The following is a 19579-nucleotide window of genomic DNA, read 5'->3' as shown; positions in this document are numbered from 1 at the left end:
AATCATCTTCTTAACTCCCACAACAAAGCTTCAGCTGTCAACTCGGCAGCAGTGGCAGGGCAAAAGAGAGCTCAGAAAGGCTGAGGAGCCCTACGCTTGTGCTATGGCTGGGGATGTGGCACATCATTAGCAGGGTTCTCTGGAGGGTTTAACTGTACCTCTACACACGTGTGGGGTGTAGCACCAGGTTTCTGGGGACTCTGCGGTTCTCCTCTTGTGCTATGTTCCGACTGGTGGCGATAAGAAGATCCTGACAGTGATAAGCCAACGCTACTTGCTGGTAAACTGCCAGCACATTGACATGATCAGCACTGAAATAAAGGCTGACCGGAAGAGGCACGTCTCCTTTAGCTTTGGGATATGAGATTGTGAAGCTTCATCTTCAGCCCAGGAAGCCTCTGATATGTCAAGAAACCACACCAAAACGGGGGTGGTTTAAAATCACGGGGACCTGTGCTTGGCCATGAATACAGAGCCCAGCCAGCAACAGCCTTGCTGCAACAAGCGGTGCAGGTGTCGGGGGCCTAGTCCATGGCCTGTTTAGAAAGGCTGTGTTGAAAAGAAGTTTGGCAATTGTTAAGTCACACGTGGAAAGCACCACCCAAGATATTGCAAGCAACATGCTTCCATGGTCAGCATGGATAAGCTGGAAAGGCGCAGGAGCACTAGAAAAGTGCTTCTATTCAAAGCAAAAGCCTTAAAAGAGCGAGCCAAGTAGAGCCCCCAGAGGGAAGGACCACCCCTTGAGCCTTGAGAAGAGAAAGGAATGAGAGAACAGTTGGAGCAGGACAAGAAAAAGAACAGCAAGTCAGGCTTGTAAAATCTGCTGGGTCCATCCTCTGAGCCGGTGAGGCCATGGGCCTTGTGACTTGTCCCCTGACAAGCTTTTGTTGAGCGGTGCGGATGTAAAAATGAAGGTGGTGTGCACCAGAGACAGCTCTGTCTGACGACCTCCCAGCAGCAGGACCTTGCACTGCAGAGCACTGAGAGCCCCTCCATTCCCCACAGTGCCCATTTGCATCTCCTCTGTGACCCTGGCTGCAGGTTCTGAGACTCCCCTGGCCCTTTGGTTCATGCACACATCCCCTTCAGTCCCACCCGCGGCATTCGGGTGCCCTCCCTTGCCCTCCTGGCAGGCTCAGAGTGCCTTCTTTCCCTGCAGGCGCCCTTAGATGTCCTCCTCAATCCCCATCCCCGTGTGCTCAGGCGCCCTCCCTCCACCTTGCTGGGCACTGCCCTCCCCTCCTCTCCCCTTCCTGCACGCCCGCATCTCCCCTCCTCCCCTCCAGTGCTGCCCAGTTCCCACTTTGGGCAAGACCAGGCTGAGCTGCCTGTGCACGGTCACACCGAGGGTGCTGGCGACGGGAGGCACTGTGCACGCAGGCTGCTTTTGCAGGAGGATGGGCCAGCACGCGGGATCAGGAGCTGCCCGTCCTTTCCAAAGGCCTGCCAATGAATGTCCTTCCAGGCAGGGCTTGGTGACCCTGGCGTCTTTATTTGGCATCTCCAGGAGGAATGCAATGTTTGGAAAGGTCCCACTCTGCTGAGGGCTCTGCTGCTGCAGAGCAGGCAGCGCTGGCAGCAAGAGCGGGAGCTCCAGCACCAACACGCATTCGCTCGAGTCTGACACGATGGACAAGCTTGGGGCTTGCTGGGCCCCTCAGGCTCTGCTCCTCAACGCCGGGCTGCAGGTCTGCGTGGTGCGACGTGGCCGTACTGCGCACACGTCCCGTATGCTGTCGCACCGGCCTCGTGCTTTTCTCTGAGGCCGTGCAGCTCCATCTTCTTCACCATGCTGAGGGGGAACCAAAGCGTGTTGACATCAGTTGGAAGTAGAGAGAGGAGGGCAGAGACCTCCTGCCTGCCAGGCCTGGTCCTGGAGGCTTGCTGTGGTCTCTGAGACACCCCCTGCTCCACTGGACCAGGCCCATCAATCAGCTCAGGGCTGAGAGCTGGCAGCGGACAGGTAGGGCCCTCCGGGCAAGGTGTCCGGCTGTGGGTGCCGTGGCAGAGGAGGGACAGTGTCTGTGGGGTGGAAAGGCAGAGCCAATCCCAGAGGAAGAAAGCCATGTCCCCGTCTGCCCCTGTTCTGCCTGCGGACATCTCCCTGGGGCTGGAAGGCAGCTCTAACTCAGGGGCACAGCCTCAGGACCTCGCTGCTCTCCTGCCACCCGGCTGTCAGTACAGACAGTCCTTCCCAGCTGCCGCTGCCCGGGCAAGGGAGGAGAATGTGCACCAGGAAAATGCCTCCCATGCCTGGAGATATTTACCAGTGGACCTCCTTCGGGACTGTTGCCTGCAGCCGGTTGAGCTCTGTCTTCCTCTTCCACACCTGCTGGCGGGATCTGTACCGCTCCAGTTTTGCCAAGACCTGCCTTGCTCGTGGTGACCTGATGCTGCAACAGCAGGGACAAATTCCCTCTCACACCCTGCCCTGGCCCCTGCTCACAGGCTGGGGCTGCCCAGGGACACCAGGCATCGGGGCTGACCCCAGGCATGCCCGTGTCAGGGGAAACCGGGCCCCTGACCCCGCAGACGGGCGGTCTCTGCCGCTCGACTCTCCCCAGCCTTGCCGGGAGCTGCCGCACGCTTACTCTGGCTGTGGCGTCTCCAGCGGAGGGGCCGGTATCTTCCCCTTCTCTGCCCGGGGATGGCAGTAAGAAATCTCCTCCCCAACCCTTTTGGCCCAGGAGATGACTTCCTCCTGTCCTGCCTGTACTTCGGCCCTCTCCTGCGTGCTACTTTTGGGCCAGGGCAAGCGCACCCTCAAGTCAGGCCACTTCACTTGGAGTATTTCGGACTGACTCTTGGCCTGGGTGGGACAAAGAGGAACGTTAGAGCCCAGGTCACACCTCTCTCCCGCCCCTGGACAGGGCAGCACTAGAGACGCCAGGGACTGCAAGCCCCCGGCGGGGACCCCGGTGCAGGAGATGGGGGAACCGGGAGGTGGGGTCCACGTGGAAGCCAAGCGTGGTGTGAACAGATGGGGTCATTGGCCAGGCCGAAAGGCAGAGGCAGGAGGAGTGACGGGATGAACACGTCCGCAGTGTCGCGGCTGTCTTTGAGGACACCCTCTCCACAGAGCCGTGTTTTCCTACACGTGACACCATCATTACGTCCACCTGTAGCACGTACCTCTGCTGCTCCCAGCCGACTGTCCAGAGGAGGCAGCCAGACTTGAGGACGGTCCGTCGCTCTGGCTTCCTTGCGTTTCTCTGCACGGGTCCCCTCTATTGGCGGCAGCACGCTGCAAACACACCGCACACGGGGCTTGTACGAGAACAGCAGGCGCCTGTTCTTCAGCTGGTGCTCAGGGAGCAGCCCCGTGCAGGCAGCACAAGGCAGCTCTGCACGGGAGCTAGGCCTAGGCCAGGAGTCAAGTCAAAGCCAGGACGAGACGGCCATGAGCCACGTGCCGCTCAGGGGTGGCTGAAGAGTCTCACCTTACGCTACCTGCTGCAGTCCCCGCCTTGCCCCTCTTCTCTCCCGTCAGACCAAGGCCCCCTGTCCGGACGGGAGAAAGACGCCCTCGGGAGAGCAGGCGCTCAGCAGGACGAGCCCCTGGAAGCACAAGACCAGGAAGCTCTTCACAGCTGCACCTCTGGGTCGCTTCCCGCAAGACAGACGTGCCATCTGTGCACGCGACTGCTACTAGTGCCAGGCCTGGACCCCCAGGCCTTGCCGTCGGGCTTCCTAGGGCGGTCTTGGCCCTTTCCCGACGACCACTATTTCCCAGCCCTCCCTTCCCACGGGGCCACGCTGCTCCCTGAGCACTTCCTGCCCCACTGCTTCCTTCCTAGGGGCCCCATTTGGAAAAGGGGGTGAGCTGGGACGTGCTGGTCACTTTGGAGAACCTCTCGCCCCGGGGAGGTGGCATCATATGTGGGGAAGACACGCTTGCGTCTCTACATGGCATGGGTGCGTTGTTACGGTACCTCGTTGGGCCGCCTTGTCAGCCAGTTCTTTTTCAGACGTGGCACTTTTGTACACAAGCCTGCAAATAAGAAGGTGCCGGTGGTTTCAGTAAGGGGCAATGGAGTCCCCTGCAGCCCCCACTAAGGAGCTGCTCCCAGAGCTGCTCGAGAGCTGAGCTACTCTCAAGTCCCCAGGTTTGCAGAGCGCAACATACAACAAGGTGGCAATAGACATTAGGAAAGGAGCGTCAGCAAACTCCGCGTGAAAATGCTGACACCTTGGGCTTGTTTTGTTTGGGTGCTTCTCTATTTCATTCTCACCCAAAGGAGAGGGGAGGACCAGAGGAAGCTTTATGGGAAAGGGTCCCCCTCACTGCCTCTCCACGCCCCACACGGCTGGGAAGGTAAGCAGGCCCTCTCCCCTGGTGCTCCACTTGACGACACCCCGCTTCCCAAAGGACGAGGAGTGGCCATGCACTTCACGGAGAAGCACCCCTTGGGCACAGCTACTCCACAGCAGCTTCCCGAGGAGAGCAGCCCCAGGAACTCGGCCTTTGGCACCTCTGGGCGGCTGCACCAGAGAGGGGCTGAGAAGGTGCTCGCTTGGTCAGCCCGGGGTGACAGAAGCAAACATACTCACTGTGGGAACACAAAGATCCCCCCAGGAGGCATCTGGAAAACAGCTGTCTCATTGCGGGCTATGACCAAGGGCCTCAGGCTTGACTTCTGCAAGAAGGAGAGAGGCAGGGGAGTGAATGTGCCCGAGGTCATGGCTTTGACCTGGCTGCAAGAGAGGTAGAGGGAGCGCTGAAAAGACAACAGACTCACTCGCAGGGCAGTGTTTGCCAGGATGCCGGTCTTGTCCACGTCTCGCAGCAGGTCTTCGAAGAACCGCATGACCACTCTCCTTCCCCGGCACACCAGGATGCCAAAGTTCTTGAAGACAAAGTCAAAGTCCTTGCCTTCGGTCAAGGCCCACGCGATGACATTTGTGGTAGCCTTGACGCACTTCAAGACCTTTTTCTTGGGGATGGAGAGGTAGAAGGCGACCTCGGCGTAGATCAGCTCTGCAACTTCTAAGTCCTCTGCAAAGAAACCGCCCGGCAACAAAGTCACTTGCTCAGCCTTCAGCAGACTCACATCAGCTCTCAGCACCGCGACCCATCAAGAGCCCACCGAGCCTCCTCCCACCCCACCGACTCCCCACGCAGCAGCAAGCGGCCCGGCCTGCCTTTGGGGGCCAGCACCCTGTCCCCACGCAGACCGCTGCTCCTGTCAAGGGGGAGCGGGAGGGAAACGCCAGCTCTGACTCAAGGCTTTGGAAGCCCAGCCCTGGAGGTCTCTTCTTACCGGGCCGTGATCTGGTCTCATAGCGGAGCTTCTTCTCCAGCAGAACTGGCTTGTCCAGGTGGAACATGGGTTTCTGGACCTTGACACTCGCCTTGTTCCCATGACAAAAGTCCTCCTCCCTGATGTAGACGGTGGCCATGCCCATTAGCCTGACAGCCTGCCAACGAGAGTGAGAAAGAAAGAGCCGTTGGAATTGTTCCGGTGGGAGAAGAGCGTCGAGGCACACTAAGGCTTCTCTGTTGGCCTGCCCACCCCGGTGGTCGCCAGGGACAAGGTGGGGCCCCGTTGGAAAGCTTTGGGGAAGAGCCTTGCCCTCCACCTTGTTCCCCTCTCCCTCCGCTTTACCCTCCCACCCTCTTCCCAGGCCACGCAAGGTGAAGGACAAGCAGGACACACCACCCGGAGCCTGAGAGGGCCCGAGGAGGGCCAAGCCCTGGACACTGCCCCCGGCTCTCTGCCCGCTCATTACACCCTGCCAGCAGGCCTAGGGAAGCCTCCAAAGAAGAAAGCCCACGTTCTTCTTTGTCCAAAGCGGGGCTTTGCTTTTTCTCTCCGTCCACTCAGAAGTTGCTCTGTGGCAAAGCTGTCCTCAGCAGGATCCTTCTGGGGCATGTTTTCTGCTTCCTAAGCCGTTGCGGGGAGGAATTAAAGGCCGGGGAGGGGCCAGGACACAGCAGGGTCTGGAGGACAGCAAGGAAAGCAGCCCACCTTGTTCAGCAGCAGCTTTTGGCGATAGCACTCCGACACGCTATCCCAAATGCTGGCCATCTCTGGGGAAGAAGAGCGAGACAGGGCACGCGTGACGTCAATAAGCTCAGCGCCTTGCCAAGGCAGCAGGTGCAGGCGTCGTCCTACACCACCGCCTCCCCCCTCACACCACCCATGCAGGAACTGCCCTGCAGAGCCGAGTTTTAGCTGTGTCCCCATGAGAAGGCGTCCCGTGCTGGGGACACAGCTCTGTACTTGAAAGAAAGAGGGGAGAAGGCTTGGCACAAGGACGGGCTCCAGTCCACGCCAGGAAGGTGTCTCCGAGTTCCGAGCCTCGAGCACGGGACCTTCTGGCAGCACGTACCCTCCTTTGTGAAATCCGCCAGGTGAGGAGACAGCGCATGGAGGAAGGCAGAGGAGAACCACTCCATGGCTGCAGCTCCTCCTGGCCGAGCCCCTCCGCTCCTCCTGTCCACACAGCGCCGGCGCTGTGGCACTGCCTGCCTCCGCCTCCCCCTGCGGGCTGCAAAGCAGCTCCCAAGAGCAGAGCAGTGGCCAAAGCAGCCCCCCACACCTGAGCTCCTCCCTGACTGGCAGGGAAGTGCGGGCTGGGTGCCGTGGGGAGAGGCAAGGTGTCCCGGTGAGGGGGTGTGCCCCATTGTGACCACGGCCCGTGTCAGAGGGGCTGCAGGTGAGCACAGCCCCTGCCACAGAGGGCATCTGGGGCAGCTCTCCCCACCCACCCGCTGCCCTCTCCACAGGCAGACCCAAAGGGTAGCCTACAAGGGCTGCTGAACAAGGACACCAAGACCGTGCCAGAGAGACAAGATTAGGAGACTTGAAGGGGGAACAAAATCAAGTTGGAACTAAAAATTCCCCCAAATTCCCAGGCGTCCTTGTCCCCACGTAGCCCAAGCAGAGACCGTCTAGGTGCAGGGGACCACATGCTTTTGGGAAAGGTTGCTCAAAATTGTTTTGAGGTGGGTATGAAAAGAAGCCTGAATGTAGAGAGCAAGAGAAGAAACTAATAGAATCACAGAATCATTAAGGCTGCAAAAGACCTCTAAAATCATCAAGTCCAACCGCCAACCCAAGGCTACCAGGACTCCTAAACCACTTCTCCAAGTGCCACCTCTATATATTTTTGAACCCCCCCAGGGATGGTGACTCCCCCACCTCTCTGGGCAGCCTGTGCCAGGGCCTGAACACTCTTGCAGTGAAGGCATGTTCCCTGATATCCAACCTAAACCTCCCCCGACGCAGCCTGAGGCCATTTCCTCTTGTGCTCTCACCTGTTCCTTGGGAGCAGAGACCGACCCCCCCCTCACTCCAGCCCCTCTCAGGCAGTTGCAGAGAGCGAGAAGGGCTCCCCTCAGCCCCCCCTTCTCCAGGCTAAACCCCCCCAGCCCCCTCAGCCGCCCCCCAGCACACTTGTGCTCCAGACCCTGCCCCAGCCCCGCTGCCCTTCTCTGGACACGCTCCACCCCTCCAGGCCCTTCTTGTCCCGAGGGGCCCAAACCTGAGCCCAGCATTCGAGGTGGGGCCTCCCCAGGGCCCAGCACAGGGGCCCCATCCCTGCCCGGCCCCTGCTGGCCACACCAGTGCTGACACAAGCCCGGGGGCTGGTGGCCTCCTTGGCCACCCGGGCGCTGCTGGCTCATGCCCAGCCGGCTGTCAGCCAGCACCCCCAGGGCCTTCTCCGCCGGGCACTTCCCAGCCCCTCTGCCCCAGGCCTGGAGCGTTGCCTGGGGTTGGTGTGACCCAGGGGCAGGACCCGGCACTGGGCCTTGTTGAATCGCATACTGTTGCCTCCGGCCCAATGATCCAGCCTGTCCAGGTCGCTCTGCAGTACCTTCCTGCGCTCCAGCACATCAACACTCCCAAACAATTGGCATCATCTGCAAATGTACTGAGGGTGCCCTCGATCCCCTCGTCCAGATCATTAATAAAGATATTAAAGAGAACTGGCCCCAGCACTGAGCCCTGGGGACACCACTCATGATCAGCCACCAACTGGATTTAGCTCCCTTCACCACAAGTCTCTGGGTTTGCCCATCCAGCCAGTTTTTTACCCAGTGAAGACAACACCCGTCCAAGCCTTGAACTGCCAGCTTCTCTAGGAGGGTGCTGTGGGAGACAGTTTCAAAGGCTTTGCTGAAGTCCAAGTAGATAACATCCACAGCCTTTCCCTCATCCACAAAATCCAAGCCAATAGTTTTAACGTTGGATTTCAGTGCGGATACAAGCGAGCATGGCAGATTAGGTTAAAAAAAACAAACCTTATTTTGAAATTGTGGTTGGAGCCAAGTCAGCTTTGAATAAATGTCAACTGATGTGTGCTCAGATCCTCCTCCTTCTCCTTAAAGATCCTCTGTTCCCTCCCTTGGGAGAAGAGAGCTGCTCTCTGCCCATTGGGGACCGCTCTTATCCCCACCGTGGCCCTCTGTGCCAGTTCAGGTCCCCTTTGCTCCCCTCCAGGCGTGCTCAGATGCCCTCCAGGCTGATCCGCTATTTTGGAGGACCTCTCCCTCTCCTCCTGCGAGATCTCAGGCTTCCGTGGTTCCTCTTCATGCAAACGGTGATTCCGAGTCATCCCATGCCCTCCTGAATATGTACGGATCCCTTCTCTTCCCCATAGCTCACACTCTGATCCTTTCTGCTTCCCTCTTGCAAGCACAGCTGTTCCCTCGACACCCCTGTTCTGCATGATCCGGTTCCTTCTACTCCCACCCAAGCATCCTCGTAGACCCTCCACCACTGTTAGTAAGCATTAAGGTGTACCCTCTTTCCTTCTCTGGGTGCTCAGATCCCCTCCTTTCTTCTCCACGCGTGCGGAGAGCTGGATCTGGGATCACACACACAGAGTTGGGCAAGTTGAAAAAAAGCTGTTGACTGATTTAGTTGAAATACATGACAGAGATCACCAGGTCCGTCCATTTGGCAATTCTCCCCCTGCCGTCGGTCCTTGTTATCTCACAGCCAGAGGAGCCCAAAGCCTTGCAGTCCGGCTAATATTTTACAAACATCTTTCCCCGTTTAGAAGTTCTCAGAGCTGATGCTCTGACTCAGCCCCTGCAGCTGGGAGGCTGTGGTGTCTCCAGGGGAAGCTACATTTAAGTAGCCGATCTCCGAAGGTTGAGAGGGGGATAAGCAAAAGGGTGAGTCTTGGCTTTCAGCTTCTCCTCCAGGCTTCGCGTCCTGCGTGGCCTTCAGGGTGCTGAGAGAGTCTGGCGCTTCTCGTGGTGGGAAGCTGAAAACAAATTTCCTCTCTTAAGTCATTCTGCAAAGTCTGTCTGACCCTCTGCCACCTGCACAGCCCCAGCGCCCCTCCCAACATCTCTGCCAGGCAGTGCAGGGCTACGGGCAACACCTTTCACTTGGACTAAGGCTCCGATACTCTTCCTCAAGCCAAGTAGCTGACAGCCCCCATCGACCCCAGAACCTCCTCTGACTTGGGACAGACTGTCCGTCAGCCTCCCTAGCACCTGAAGGCTGTAAGCAGCCCGTTGTGCTGGGGCTCCAGCAAGCAGAGACCAGAGTTGCAGGGTCTCTCTGCCTCCCGCTGGCCCATTTTGGCACAGATCAGGGTGCTCCTGGCTGCACAGGGGGAGAAAGAGCTCACGCTCCCTCCTGCCGCATAGCCTGGGACACGGGTCATAGAGCTCCGGGCAGCCGTGGCCCTCTAAGCCTCATAACCTCGTGTGAAGATGCTCCTCCAAAACCCCTGGGCACCAAGCTGGTCTGGAAATCCTACGCTGCTCCCCAACATATTTTGAGAAATTAACTTCTCCATCCCACCAATTTCATAGAGTCTTTTAATTCCATTTTCCCTCATAGACAATAACAAAAAAAAAAAAGGGCCCTTGGAGGTGAAATCACAGGGTGGAGAAGGCAAAACACTCAGCATCTCCCTCACCACATGCAGAGAGGCATTTTGTGCCTCTTCCTTTTACCCCACGGTACCTGGTACAGGGAGATGGCAACACCTTACTCTGTAGTTGGCGTTCAGAGAAGTTAGCACTCTTCGAGTCCTGGAAGGAGGAAGAGAGACTTTCAAAGGAGGAGGTGCACGTCAGGCCCGGAATTTCAACCACCAGAGTCTTGGCCTTCAAAATGCCCCCAGCTCCACTGACGGATCTCCCCGAGAACTCCGGCCACACAGAGGTGCTAATCATAGGTCTGTCCTTTGGGTCTGAATTTAAACTAAACAATAATAACCCCTAACTAGCCCAGCTGAAACAAACAGAAAGCAATGGTTCTATGAAATAAAACACAGTGGGACGCACAAACGGCTCTTTCTGCCAGGCGCCAAACGGCACTTTCATCGAATCATAGAATCATTAAGGCTGCAAAAGACCTCTAAAATCATCAAGTCCAACCCCCAGTTCTCAAAAACCATGTCCCCAGGTGCCACGTCTACACGTTTTTTTTGAACACCGCCAGGGATGGTGACTCCCCCACCTCTCTGGGCAGCCTGTGCCAGGGCCTGACCACTCTTGCTTGCAGTGAAGGCATGTTCCCTGATATCAAACCTAAACCTCCCCTGACGCAGCCTGAGGCCATTTCCTCTTGTGCTCTCACCTGTTCCTTGGGAGCAGAGACCAGCCCCCCCCTCACTCCAGCCCCTCTCAGGCAGCTGCAGAGAGCGAGAAGGGCTCCCCTCAGCCCCCTCTTCTCCAGGCTAAACCCCACCACCTCCCCCAGCTGCCCCCCAGCACACTTGTGCTCCAGACCCTGCCCCAGCCCCGCTGCCCTTCTCTGGACACGCTCCAGCCCCTCCAGGCCCTTCTTGTCCCGAGGGGCCCAAACCTGAGCCCAGCATTCGAGGTGGGGCCTCCCCAGGGCCCAGCACAGGGGCCCCATCCCTGCCCGGCTCCTGCTGGCCACAGCAGTGCTGACACAAGCCCGGGGGCTGGTGGCCTCCTTGGCCACCCGGGCACTGCTGGCTCATGCCCAGCCGGCTGTCAGCCAGCACCCCCAGGGCCTTCTCCGCCGGGCACTTCCCAGCCCCTCTGCCCCGGGCCTGGGGCGCTGCCTGGGGTTGGGGTGACCCAAGGGCAGGACCCGGCACTGGGCCTTGTTGAATCGCATACGCTTGGCCTTCGCCGAATGATCCAGCCCGTCCAGGTCCCTCTGCAGCCCCTTCCTACCCTCCAGCATACCAACACTCCTGCCCAATTTAGTGTCTTCTGCAAACTTACTGGGGCTGCACTTGATCCCCTCATCCAGGTCATTGGTAAAGATATTAAAGAGAACTGGCCCCAGCACTGAGCCCTGGGGACACCGCTTGTGACCGGCCGCCAACTGGGTTTAACTGCATTCGCCACAAGTCTTTGGGCCTGGCCATCTCTGTGCTACAATTGACCAGCAAGCGCTTCCTCCAACCGAGGCTCCGAGGAGGGACGAGGCTCGGGGAAAGCACGCTTGGTTTCCCTGCAGAAACCCTGAAGCGTGCTTTACTCCTAGAGCTGATGACAGCCCGTAACAGACCCAGGCAGCCTTGTTTCCCGCTGGCTGCTGGGTTGCTTCCTTACTTGCGACTCAAACTCGTTGGGTTTTGCACGTTTCCGATAAAAGCACAATCTCTTTGGGAAAAGGATCGTGAATGACGTTGCCGCTTGCAAAGTCCTTGGGCACGCCTCTCCTGTATTTCCTCCCAGAATATTTTCTGCTCCTGCAGTGTTCTTAGGGGAAGAAAAACCCCAGCTCAGTGAAGCAGGTGACCGTCTCTGCACAGCCTGGCGTTAGCCCTGTGTGCCTGGGTGTTGGGGAGAATTTGGCGCCACTGAGGGCCGAGTCCTTGCCAAGGCCGTGTCCGTCCTTCCCCTGAGCTCCAGCTCTTCCCAAGCAGCCCAGAGGCGCCGGTGAGCACGGCTCAGGAGACGCCGTGTCCGTCTCCAAGCCACAGCTCCCAGCACGCCACGTGGCAAGGGAGGGACCAGAGCGCCCAGCGTGCCCTGGGGCCTGCACACCCGCACTGAGCCCCGGGCGCACCCAGGCCAGGCCGGGTCCCCTTCCCGGCTGGTGTCCATGGAAGCCCCACCCTGCCCGGGCCCGAAGCCCCCAACCCAGCAGGAGGGAGCAGCTCCAGGCAGGGCCGCACTGCTCCAGCCCCAGGGGGATCCCCTGGAGACCCCCATCCCGCCCCGACCGGGACTGGGCCTCCCCCAACACCCTGCCCGGGTGCAGGCTGCGGGCGCAGGGAACGGCCCTGGCTGCCCCGGCGGCCCGGCCCCCAGCACCGCTGCTGGGCTGAGAAGAGTCCCACAGGCCTGGCCATGGTCCCCAGAGCCGGGATGGCACCTGCAGCCCCTCCAGGTGCCCTGAGACCCGCCTCGGTGGGGAGCCGGGGAAGGGCAGGTGTCCAAGGGCTTTGCTGTCCCAGCCACAAAACCTTGCTCAGCCCGATGCTGAGGTAGCTCGTGAGGGACGGCGATGGGAAAGCACGGGAGGCGGGCGTAGGGAAAGGTTTTTCACAGAGGTTCATGCGTGTGTTCTACCAGTTTAATACTTGTTCTCAGAGCATCACGATCGGGCGGTGTTGCCCTGCAAGGGGATAGCCTGGACTTTGTTTCAATTTGGCGGAACAGCAGGAGACGTCCAGGGAGAATCCCCAGCAGATCCGGTTTCATGTTCACCAGTGACTGGGAGAGAAAAAGCAAGATCCGGGGTTAGTGCTACAGCAGACCTAACCCAAGGCCGTAATGGCCTCTAATCAAGTGTGAGAGGACACTGCAAAGATGCAAGCCCGCCAGAGGAAAGGAAGGATGAAAGGGACACGTGCAAAGGAAGAAACCAGATTTTGCATGTTTGACCATCAGGCAACTGGCTTTCTAAAGCCCGTGAAGGAACCTCCAGAGGCTGCCCAAGGCCACCTCTCCAAGGCACCCACCTCCCCGCACGCTCTGCACACCCACCGTCCTCATCTCCCAGCTCCCCACAGCACTCACCTGTGTGGGAGACGGACGGGCTCACCATGGCAGGCTCTCGCCATCAAGGCTCCCGGGAAGCACAAGAGACGGTGAGTGGCTGGACACGTCGCCATGTGCCTTTTTGTGCTTCCTGGGCTCTCGGTGAGAGCTGTGGGGGTACACTGGGCCCGTCAGTGTGCCCCTCTCTGCATCCCTGGAGCCCTGAGCGTCCCTTTGAGGGCACCGATGTCCATTTTGGGACTGGCCACTTCCCCTTGCTTTGCTTTCTGCTGTGGCTGGTCCCCCTGAGCATGCCTCTGGGCGCACCCTGGACCCCTGGGTGTGCCTGTGGGGTCTCCTCGCACCCCTCCATGTGCCTTTCAGTGCACCAAAACCCCCTCGGTGTGCCCTTTTGTGCACCCTGCAGCCCCCTGCTTATCTGTCAAAGGTCCAGCCCACTCTTGTACATTTTGGCATGTTGCAAGTCCCATGGGCAGCCTGGACTGCTCCACGTTCCTTCTGCTGCACCCACAACCCCCCTGGGTGTGCCTTTCTGTGCACCCCAAGGCATTCCACAGGAACAAAGGCCAAACTCAGGGTGCTTGAACTTGACACTTGCCCAGGGGAAGCCCCTGGAGCTCTGAGTAGAGATAGGTGGAGCTGGTGGGAAAAGAGGAGCACACAGCATCAGCACATGGCATCAGCAAAGACACCATGTCTGAAATGGCACTGCAGGGACAGACATGGCAGTCTGCTTTGCAGAAAGGCTATTATCCGTCCCTCTCCATGTTGATGGAATATCGGAATCATCTTCTTAACTCCCACAACAAAGCTTCAGCTGTCAACTCGGCAGCAGTGGCAGGGCAAAAGAGAGCTCAGAAAGGCTGAGGAGCCCTACGCTTGTGCTATGGCTGGGGATGTGGCACATCATTAGCAGGGTTCTCTGGAGGGTTTAACTGTACCTCTACACACGTGTGGGGTGTAGCACCAGGTTTCTGGGGACTCTGCGGTTCTCCTCTTGTGCTATGTTCCGACTGGTGGCGATAAGAAGATCCTGACAGTGATAAGCCAACGCTACTTGCTGGTAAACTGCCAGCACATTGACATGATCAGCACTGAAATAAAGGCTGACCGGAAGAGGCACGTCTCCTTTAGCTTTGGGCTATGAGATTGTGAAGCTTCATCTTCAGCCCAGGAAGCCTCTGATATGTCAAGAAACCACACCAAAACGGGGGTGGTTTAAAATCACGGGGACCTGTGCTTGGCCATGAATACAGAGCCCAGCCAGCAACAGCCTTGCTGCAACAAGCGGTGCAGGTGTCGGGGGCCTAGTCCATGGCCTGTTTAGAAAGGCTGTGTTGAAAAGAAGTTTGGCAATTGTTAAGTCACACGTGGAAAGCACCACCCAAGATATTGCAAGCAACATGCTTCCATGGTCAGCATGGATAAGCTGGAAAGGCGCAGGAGCACTAGAAAAGTGCTTCTATTCAAAGCAAAAGCCTTAAAAGAGCGAGCCAAGTAGAGCCCCCAGAGGGAAGGACCACCCCTTGAGCCTTGAGAAGAGAAAGGAATGAGAGAACAGTTGGAGCAGGACAAGAAAAAGAACAGCAAGTCAGGCTTGTAAAATCTGCTGGGTCCATCCTCTGAGCCGGTGAGGCCATGGGCCTTGTGACTTGTCCCCTGACAAGCGTTTGTTGAGCGGTGCGGATGTAAAAATGAAGGTGGTGTGCACCAGAGACAGCTCTGTCTGACGACCTCCCAGCAGCAGGACCTTGCACTGCAGAGCACTGAGAGCCCCTCCATTCCCCACAGTGCCCATTTGCATCTCCTCTGTGACCCTGGCTGCAGGTTCTGAGACTCCCCTGGCCCTTTGGTTCATGCACACATCCCCTTCAGTCCCACCCGCGGCATTCGGGTGCCCTCCCTTGCCCTCCTGGCAGGCTCAGAGTGCCTTCTTTCCCTGCAGGCGCCCTTAGATGTCCTCCTCAATCCCCATCCCCGTGTGCTCAGGCGCCCTCCCTCCACCTTGCTGGGCACTGCCCTCCCCTCCTCTCCCCTTCCTGCACGCCCGCATCTCCCCTCCTCCCCTCCAGTGCTGCCCAGTTCCCACTTTGGGCAAGACCAGGCTGAGCTGCCTGTGCACGGTCACACCGAGGGTGCTGGCGACGGGAGGCACTGTGCACGCAGGCTGCTTTTGCAGGAGGATGGGCCAGCACGCAGGATCAGGAGCTGCCCGTCCTTTCCAAAGGCCTGCCAATGAATGTCCTCCCAGGCAGGGCTTGGTGACCCTGGCGTCTTTATTTGGCATCTCCAGGAGGAATGCAATGTTTGGAAAGGTCCCACTCTGCTGAGGGCTCTGCTGCTGCAGAGCAGGCAGCGCTGGCAGCAAGAGCGGGAGCTCCAGCACCAACACGCATTCGCTCGAGTCTGACACGATGGACAAGCTTGGGGCTTGCTGGGCCCCTCAGGCTCTGCTCCTCAACGCCGGGCTGCAGGTCTGCGTGGTGCGACGTGGCCGTACTGCGCACACGTCCCGTATGCTGTCGCACCGGCCTCGTGCTTTTCTCTGAGGCCGTGCAGCTCCATCTTCTTCCCGACGCTGAGGGGGAACCAAAAGCGTGTTGACATCAGTTGGAAGTAGAGAGAGGAGGGCAGAGACCTCCTGCCTGCCAGGCCTGGTCCTGGAGGCTTGCTGTGGTCTCTGAGACACCCCCTGCTCCACTGGACCAGGCCCATCAGCTCAGGGCTGAGACCTGGCAGCGGACAGGTAGGGCCCTCCGGGCAAGGTGTCGGGCTGTGGGTGCCGTGGCAGAGGAGGGACAGTGTCTGTGGGGTGGAAAGGCAGAGCCAATCCCAGAGGAAGAAAGCCATGTCCCCGTCTGCCCCTGTTCTGCCTGCGGACATCTCCCTGGGGCTGGAAGGCAGCTCTAACTCAGGGGCACAGCCTCAGGACCTCGCTGCTCTCCTGCCACCCGGCTGTCAGTACAGACAGTCCTTCCCAGCTGCCGCTGCCCGGGCAAGGGAGGAAAAGGTGCACCAGGAAAATGCCTCCCATGCCTGGAGATATTTACCAGTGGACCTCCTTCGGGACTGTTGCCTGCAGCCGGTTGAGCTCTGTCTTCCTCTTCCACACCTGCTGGCGGGATCTGTACCACTCCAGTTTTGCCAAGACCTGCCTTGCTCGTGGTGACCTGATGCTGCAACAGCAGGGACAAATTCCCTCTCACACCCTGCCCTGGCCCCTGCTCACAAGCTGGGGCTGCCCAGGGACACCAGGCATCGGGGCTGACCCCAGGCATGCCCGTGTCAGGGGAAACCGGGCCCCTGACCCCGCAGACGGGCGGTCTCTGCCGCTCGACTCTCCCCAGCCTTGCCGGGAGCTGCCGCACGCTTACTCTGGCTGTGGCGTCTCCAGCGGAGGGGCCGGTATCTTCCCCTTCTCTGCCCGGGGATGGCAGTAAGAAATCTCCTCCCCATCCCTTTTGGCCCAGGAGATGACTTCCTCCTGTCCTGCCTGTACTTCGGCCCTCTCCTGCGTGCTACTTTTGGGCCAGGGCAAGCACGCGTACAAGTCAGACCACTTCACCTGGAGTATTTCGGACTGACTCTTGGCCTGGGTGGGACAAAGAGGAACGTTAGAGCCCAGGTCACACCTCTCTCCCGCCCCTGGACAGGGCAGCACTAGAGACGCCAGGGACTGCAAGCCCCCGGCGGGGACCCCGGTGCAGGAGATGGGGGAACCGGGAGGTGGGGTCCACGTGGAAGCCAAGCGTGGTGTGAACAGATGGGGTCATTGGCCAGGCCGAAAGGCAGAGGCAGGAGGAGTGACGGGATGAACACGTCCGCAGTGTCGCGGCTGTCTTTGAGGACACCCTCTCCACAGAGCCGTGTTTTCCTACACGTGACACCATCATTACGTCCACCTGTAGCACGTACCTCTGCTGCTCCCAGCCGACTGTCCAGAGGAGGCAGCCAGACTTGAGGACGGTCCGTCGCTCTGGCTTCCTTGCGTTTCTCTGCACGGGTCCCCTCTATTGGCGGCAGCACGCTGCAAACACACCGCACACGGGGCTTGTACGAGAACAGCAGGCGCCTGTTCTTCAGCTGGTGCTCAGGGAGCAGCCCCGTGCAGGCAGCACAAGGCAGCTCTGCACGGGAGCTAGGCCTAGGCCAGGAGTCAAGTCAAAGCCAGGACGAGACGGCCATGAGCCACGTGCCGCTCAGGGGTGGCTGAAGAGTCTCACCTTACGCTACCTGCTGCAGTCCCCGCCTTGCCCCTCTTCTCTCCCGTCAGACCAAGGCCCCCTGTCCGGACGGGAGAAAGACGCCCTCGGGAGAGCAGGCGCTCAGCAGGACGAGCCCCTGGAAGCACAAGACCAGGAAGCTCTTCACAGCTGCACCTCTGGGTCGCTTCCCGCAAGACAGACGTGCCATCTGTGCACGCGACTGCTACTAGTGCCAGGCCTGGACCCCCAGGCCTTGCCGTCGGGCTTCCTAGGGCGGTCTTGGCCCTTTCCCGACGACCACTATTTCCCAGCCCTCCCTTCCCACGGGGCCACGCTGCTCCCTGAGCACTTCCTGCCCCACTGCTTCCTTCCTAGGGGCCCCATTTGGAAAAGGGGGTGAGCTGGGACGTGCTGGTCACTTTGGAGAACCTCTCGCCCCGGGGAGGTGGCATCATATGTGGGGAAGACACGCTTGCGTCTCTACATGGCATGGGTGCGTTGTTACGGTACCTCGTTGGGCCGCCTTGTCAGCCAGTTCTTTTTCAGACGTGGCACTTTTGTACACAAGCCTGCAAATAAGAAGGTGCCGGTGGTTTCAGTAAGGGGCAATGGAGTCCCCTGCAGCCCCCACTAAGGAGCTGCTCCCAGAGCTGCTCGAGAGCTGAGCTACTCTCAAGTCCCCAGGTTTGCAGAGCGCAACATACAACAAGGTGGCAATAGACATTAGGAAAGGAGCGTCAGCAAACTCCGCGTGAAAATGCTGACACCTTGGGCTTGTTTTGTTTGGGTGCTTCTCTATTTCATTCTCACCCAAAGGAGAGGGGAGGACCAGAGGAAGCTTTATGGGAAAGGGTCCCCCTCACTGCCTCTCCACACCCCACACGGCTGGGAAGGTAAGCAGGCCCTCTCCCCTGGTGCTCCACTTGACGACACCCCGCTTCCCAAAGGACGAGGAGTGGCCATGCACTTCACGGAGAAGCACCCCTTGGGCACAGCTACTCCACAGCAGCTTCCCGAGGAGAGCAGCCCCAGGAACTCGGCCTTTGGCACCTCTGGGCGGCTGCACCAGAGAGGGGCTGAGAAGGTGCTCGCTTGGTCAGCCCGGGGCGACAGAAGCAAACATACTCACTGTGGGAACACAAAGATCCCCCCAGGAGGCATCTGGAAAACAGCTGTCTCATTGCGGGCTATGACCAAGGGCCTCAGGCTTGACTTCTGCAAGAAGGAGAGAGGCAGGGGAGTGAATGTGCCCGAGGTCATGGCTTCGACCTGGCTGCAAGAGAGGTAGAGGGAGCGCTGAAAAGACAACAGACTCACTCGCAGGGCAGTGTTTGCCAGGATGCCGGTCTTGTCCACGTCTCGCAGCAGGTCTTCGAAGAACCGCATGACCACTCTCCTTCCCCGGCACACCAGGATGCCAAAGTTCTTGAAGACAAAGTCAAAGTCCTTGCCTTCGGTCAAGGCCCACGCGATGACATTTGTGGTAGCCTTGACGCACTTCAAGACCTTTTTCTTGGGGATGGAGAGGTAGAAGGCGACCTCGGCGTAGATCAGCTCTGCAACTTCTAAGTCCTCTGCAAAGAAACCGCCCGGCAACAAAGTCACTTGCTCAGCCTTCAGCAGACTCACATCAGCTCTCAGCACCGCGACCCATCAAGAGCCCACCGAGCCTCCTCCCACCCCACCGACTCCCCACGCAGCAGCAAGCGGCCCGGCCTGCCTTTGGGGGCCAGCACCCTGTCCCCACGCAGACCGCTGCTCCTGTCAAGGGGGAGCGGGAGGGAAACGCCAGCTCTGACTCAAGGCTTTGGAAGCCCAGCCCTGGAGGTCTCTTCTTACCGGGCCGTGATCTGGTCTCATAGCAGAGCTTCTTCTCCAGCAGAACTGGCTTGTCCAGGTGGAACATGGGTTTCTGGACCTTGACACTCGCCTTGTTCCCATGACAAAAGTCCTCCTCCCTGATGTAGACGGTGGCCATGCCCATTAGCCTGACAGCCTGCCAACGAGAGTGAGAAAGAAAGAGCCGTTGGAATTGTTCCGGTGGGAGAAGAGCGTCGAGGCACACTAAGGCTTCTCTGTTGGCCTGCCCACCCCGGTGGTCGCCAGGGACAAGGTGGGGCCCCGTTGGAAAGCTTTGGGGAAGAGCCTTGCCCTCCACCTTGTTCCCCTCTCCCTCCGCTTTACCCTCCCACCCTCTTCCCAGGCCACGCAAGGTGAAGGACAAGCAGGACACACCACCCGGAGCCTGAGAGGGCCCGAGGAGGGCCAAGCCCTGGACACTGCCCCCGGCTCTCTGCCCGCTCATTACACCCTGCCAGCAGGCCTAGGGAAGCCTCCAAAGAAGAAAGCCCACGTTCTTCTTTGTCCAAAGCGGGGCTTTGCTTTTTCTCTCCGTCCACTCAGAAGTTGCTCTGTGGCAAAGCTGTCCTCAGCAGGATCCTTCTGGGGCATGTTTTCTGCTTCCTAAGCC

At 59.1% G+C, this 19579-nt stretch overlaps 2 protein-coding genes across 2 annotated transcripts; both read right to left on the bottom strand.

Annotated features, from left to right (window-relative positions):
* Positions 1 to 4545: 4545 nt before the first annotated feature.
* LOC135316589 (coiled-coil domain-containing protein 81-like) lies at positions 4546 to 6403 on the bottom strand. The gene is made up of 5 exons (XM_064470296.1): positions 6337 to 6403; positions 5973 to 6034; positions 5265 to 5421; positions 4743 to 4999; positions 4546 to 4640 (listed from the first exon to the last, which is right to left on the bottom strand). Exons 1-5 carry the CDS (start codon positions 6401 to 6403, stop codon positions 4551 to 4553), a joined length of 633 nt encoding a protein of 210 aa, XP_064326366.1. The 3' UTR covers positions 4546 to 4550.
* An 11809-nt stretch (positions 6404 to 18212) lies between these two features.
* LOC135316558 (coiled-coil domain-containing protein 81-like) lies at positions 18213 to 19101 on the bottom strand. Its single transcript, XM_064470159.1, has 3 exons — positions 18949 to 19101; positions 18427 to 18683; positions 18213 to 18324 (listed from the first exon to the last, which is right to left on the bottom strand). The coding sequence occupies exons 1-3, from the start codon at positions 19091 to 19093 to the stop codon at positions 18235 to 18237; spliced, it is 492 nt and encodes a 163-aa protein (XP_064326229.1). The 5' UTR covers positions 19094 to 19101; the 3' UTR covers positions 18213 to 18234.
* Between the last annotated feature and the right edge of the window lie 478 nt (positions 19102 to 19579).

The sequence above is a fragment of the Phalacrocorax carbo genome, chromosome 20, assembly GCF_963921805.1.
Source record: "Phalacrocorax carbo chromosome 20, bPhaCar2.1, whole genome shotgun sequence".
In the NCBI taxonomy this organism is placed as follows: Eukaryota; Metazoa; Chordata; class Aves; order Suliformes; family Phalacrocoracidae; genus Phalacrocorax; species Phalacrocorax carbo.
This window is presented reverse-complemented; position numbering and strand designations above follow the sequence as displayed.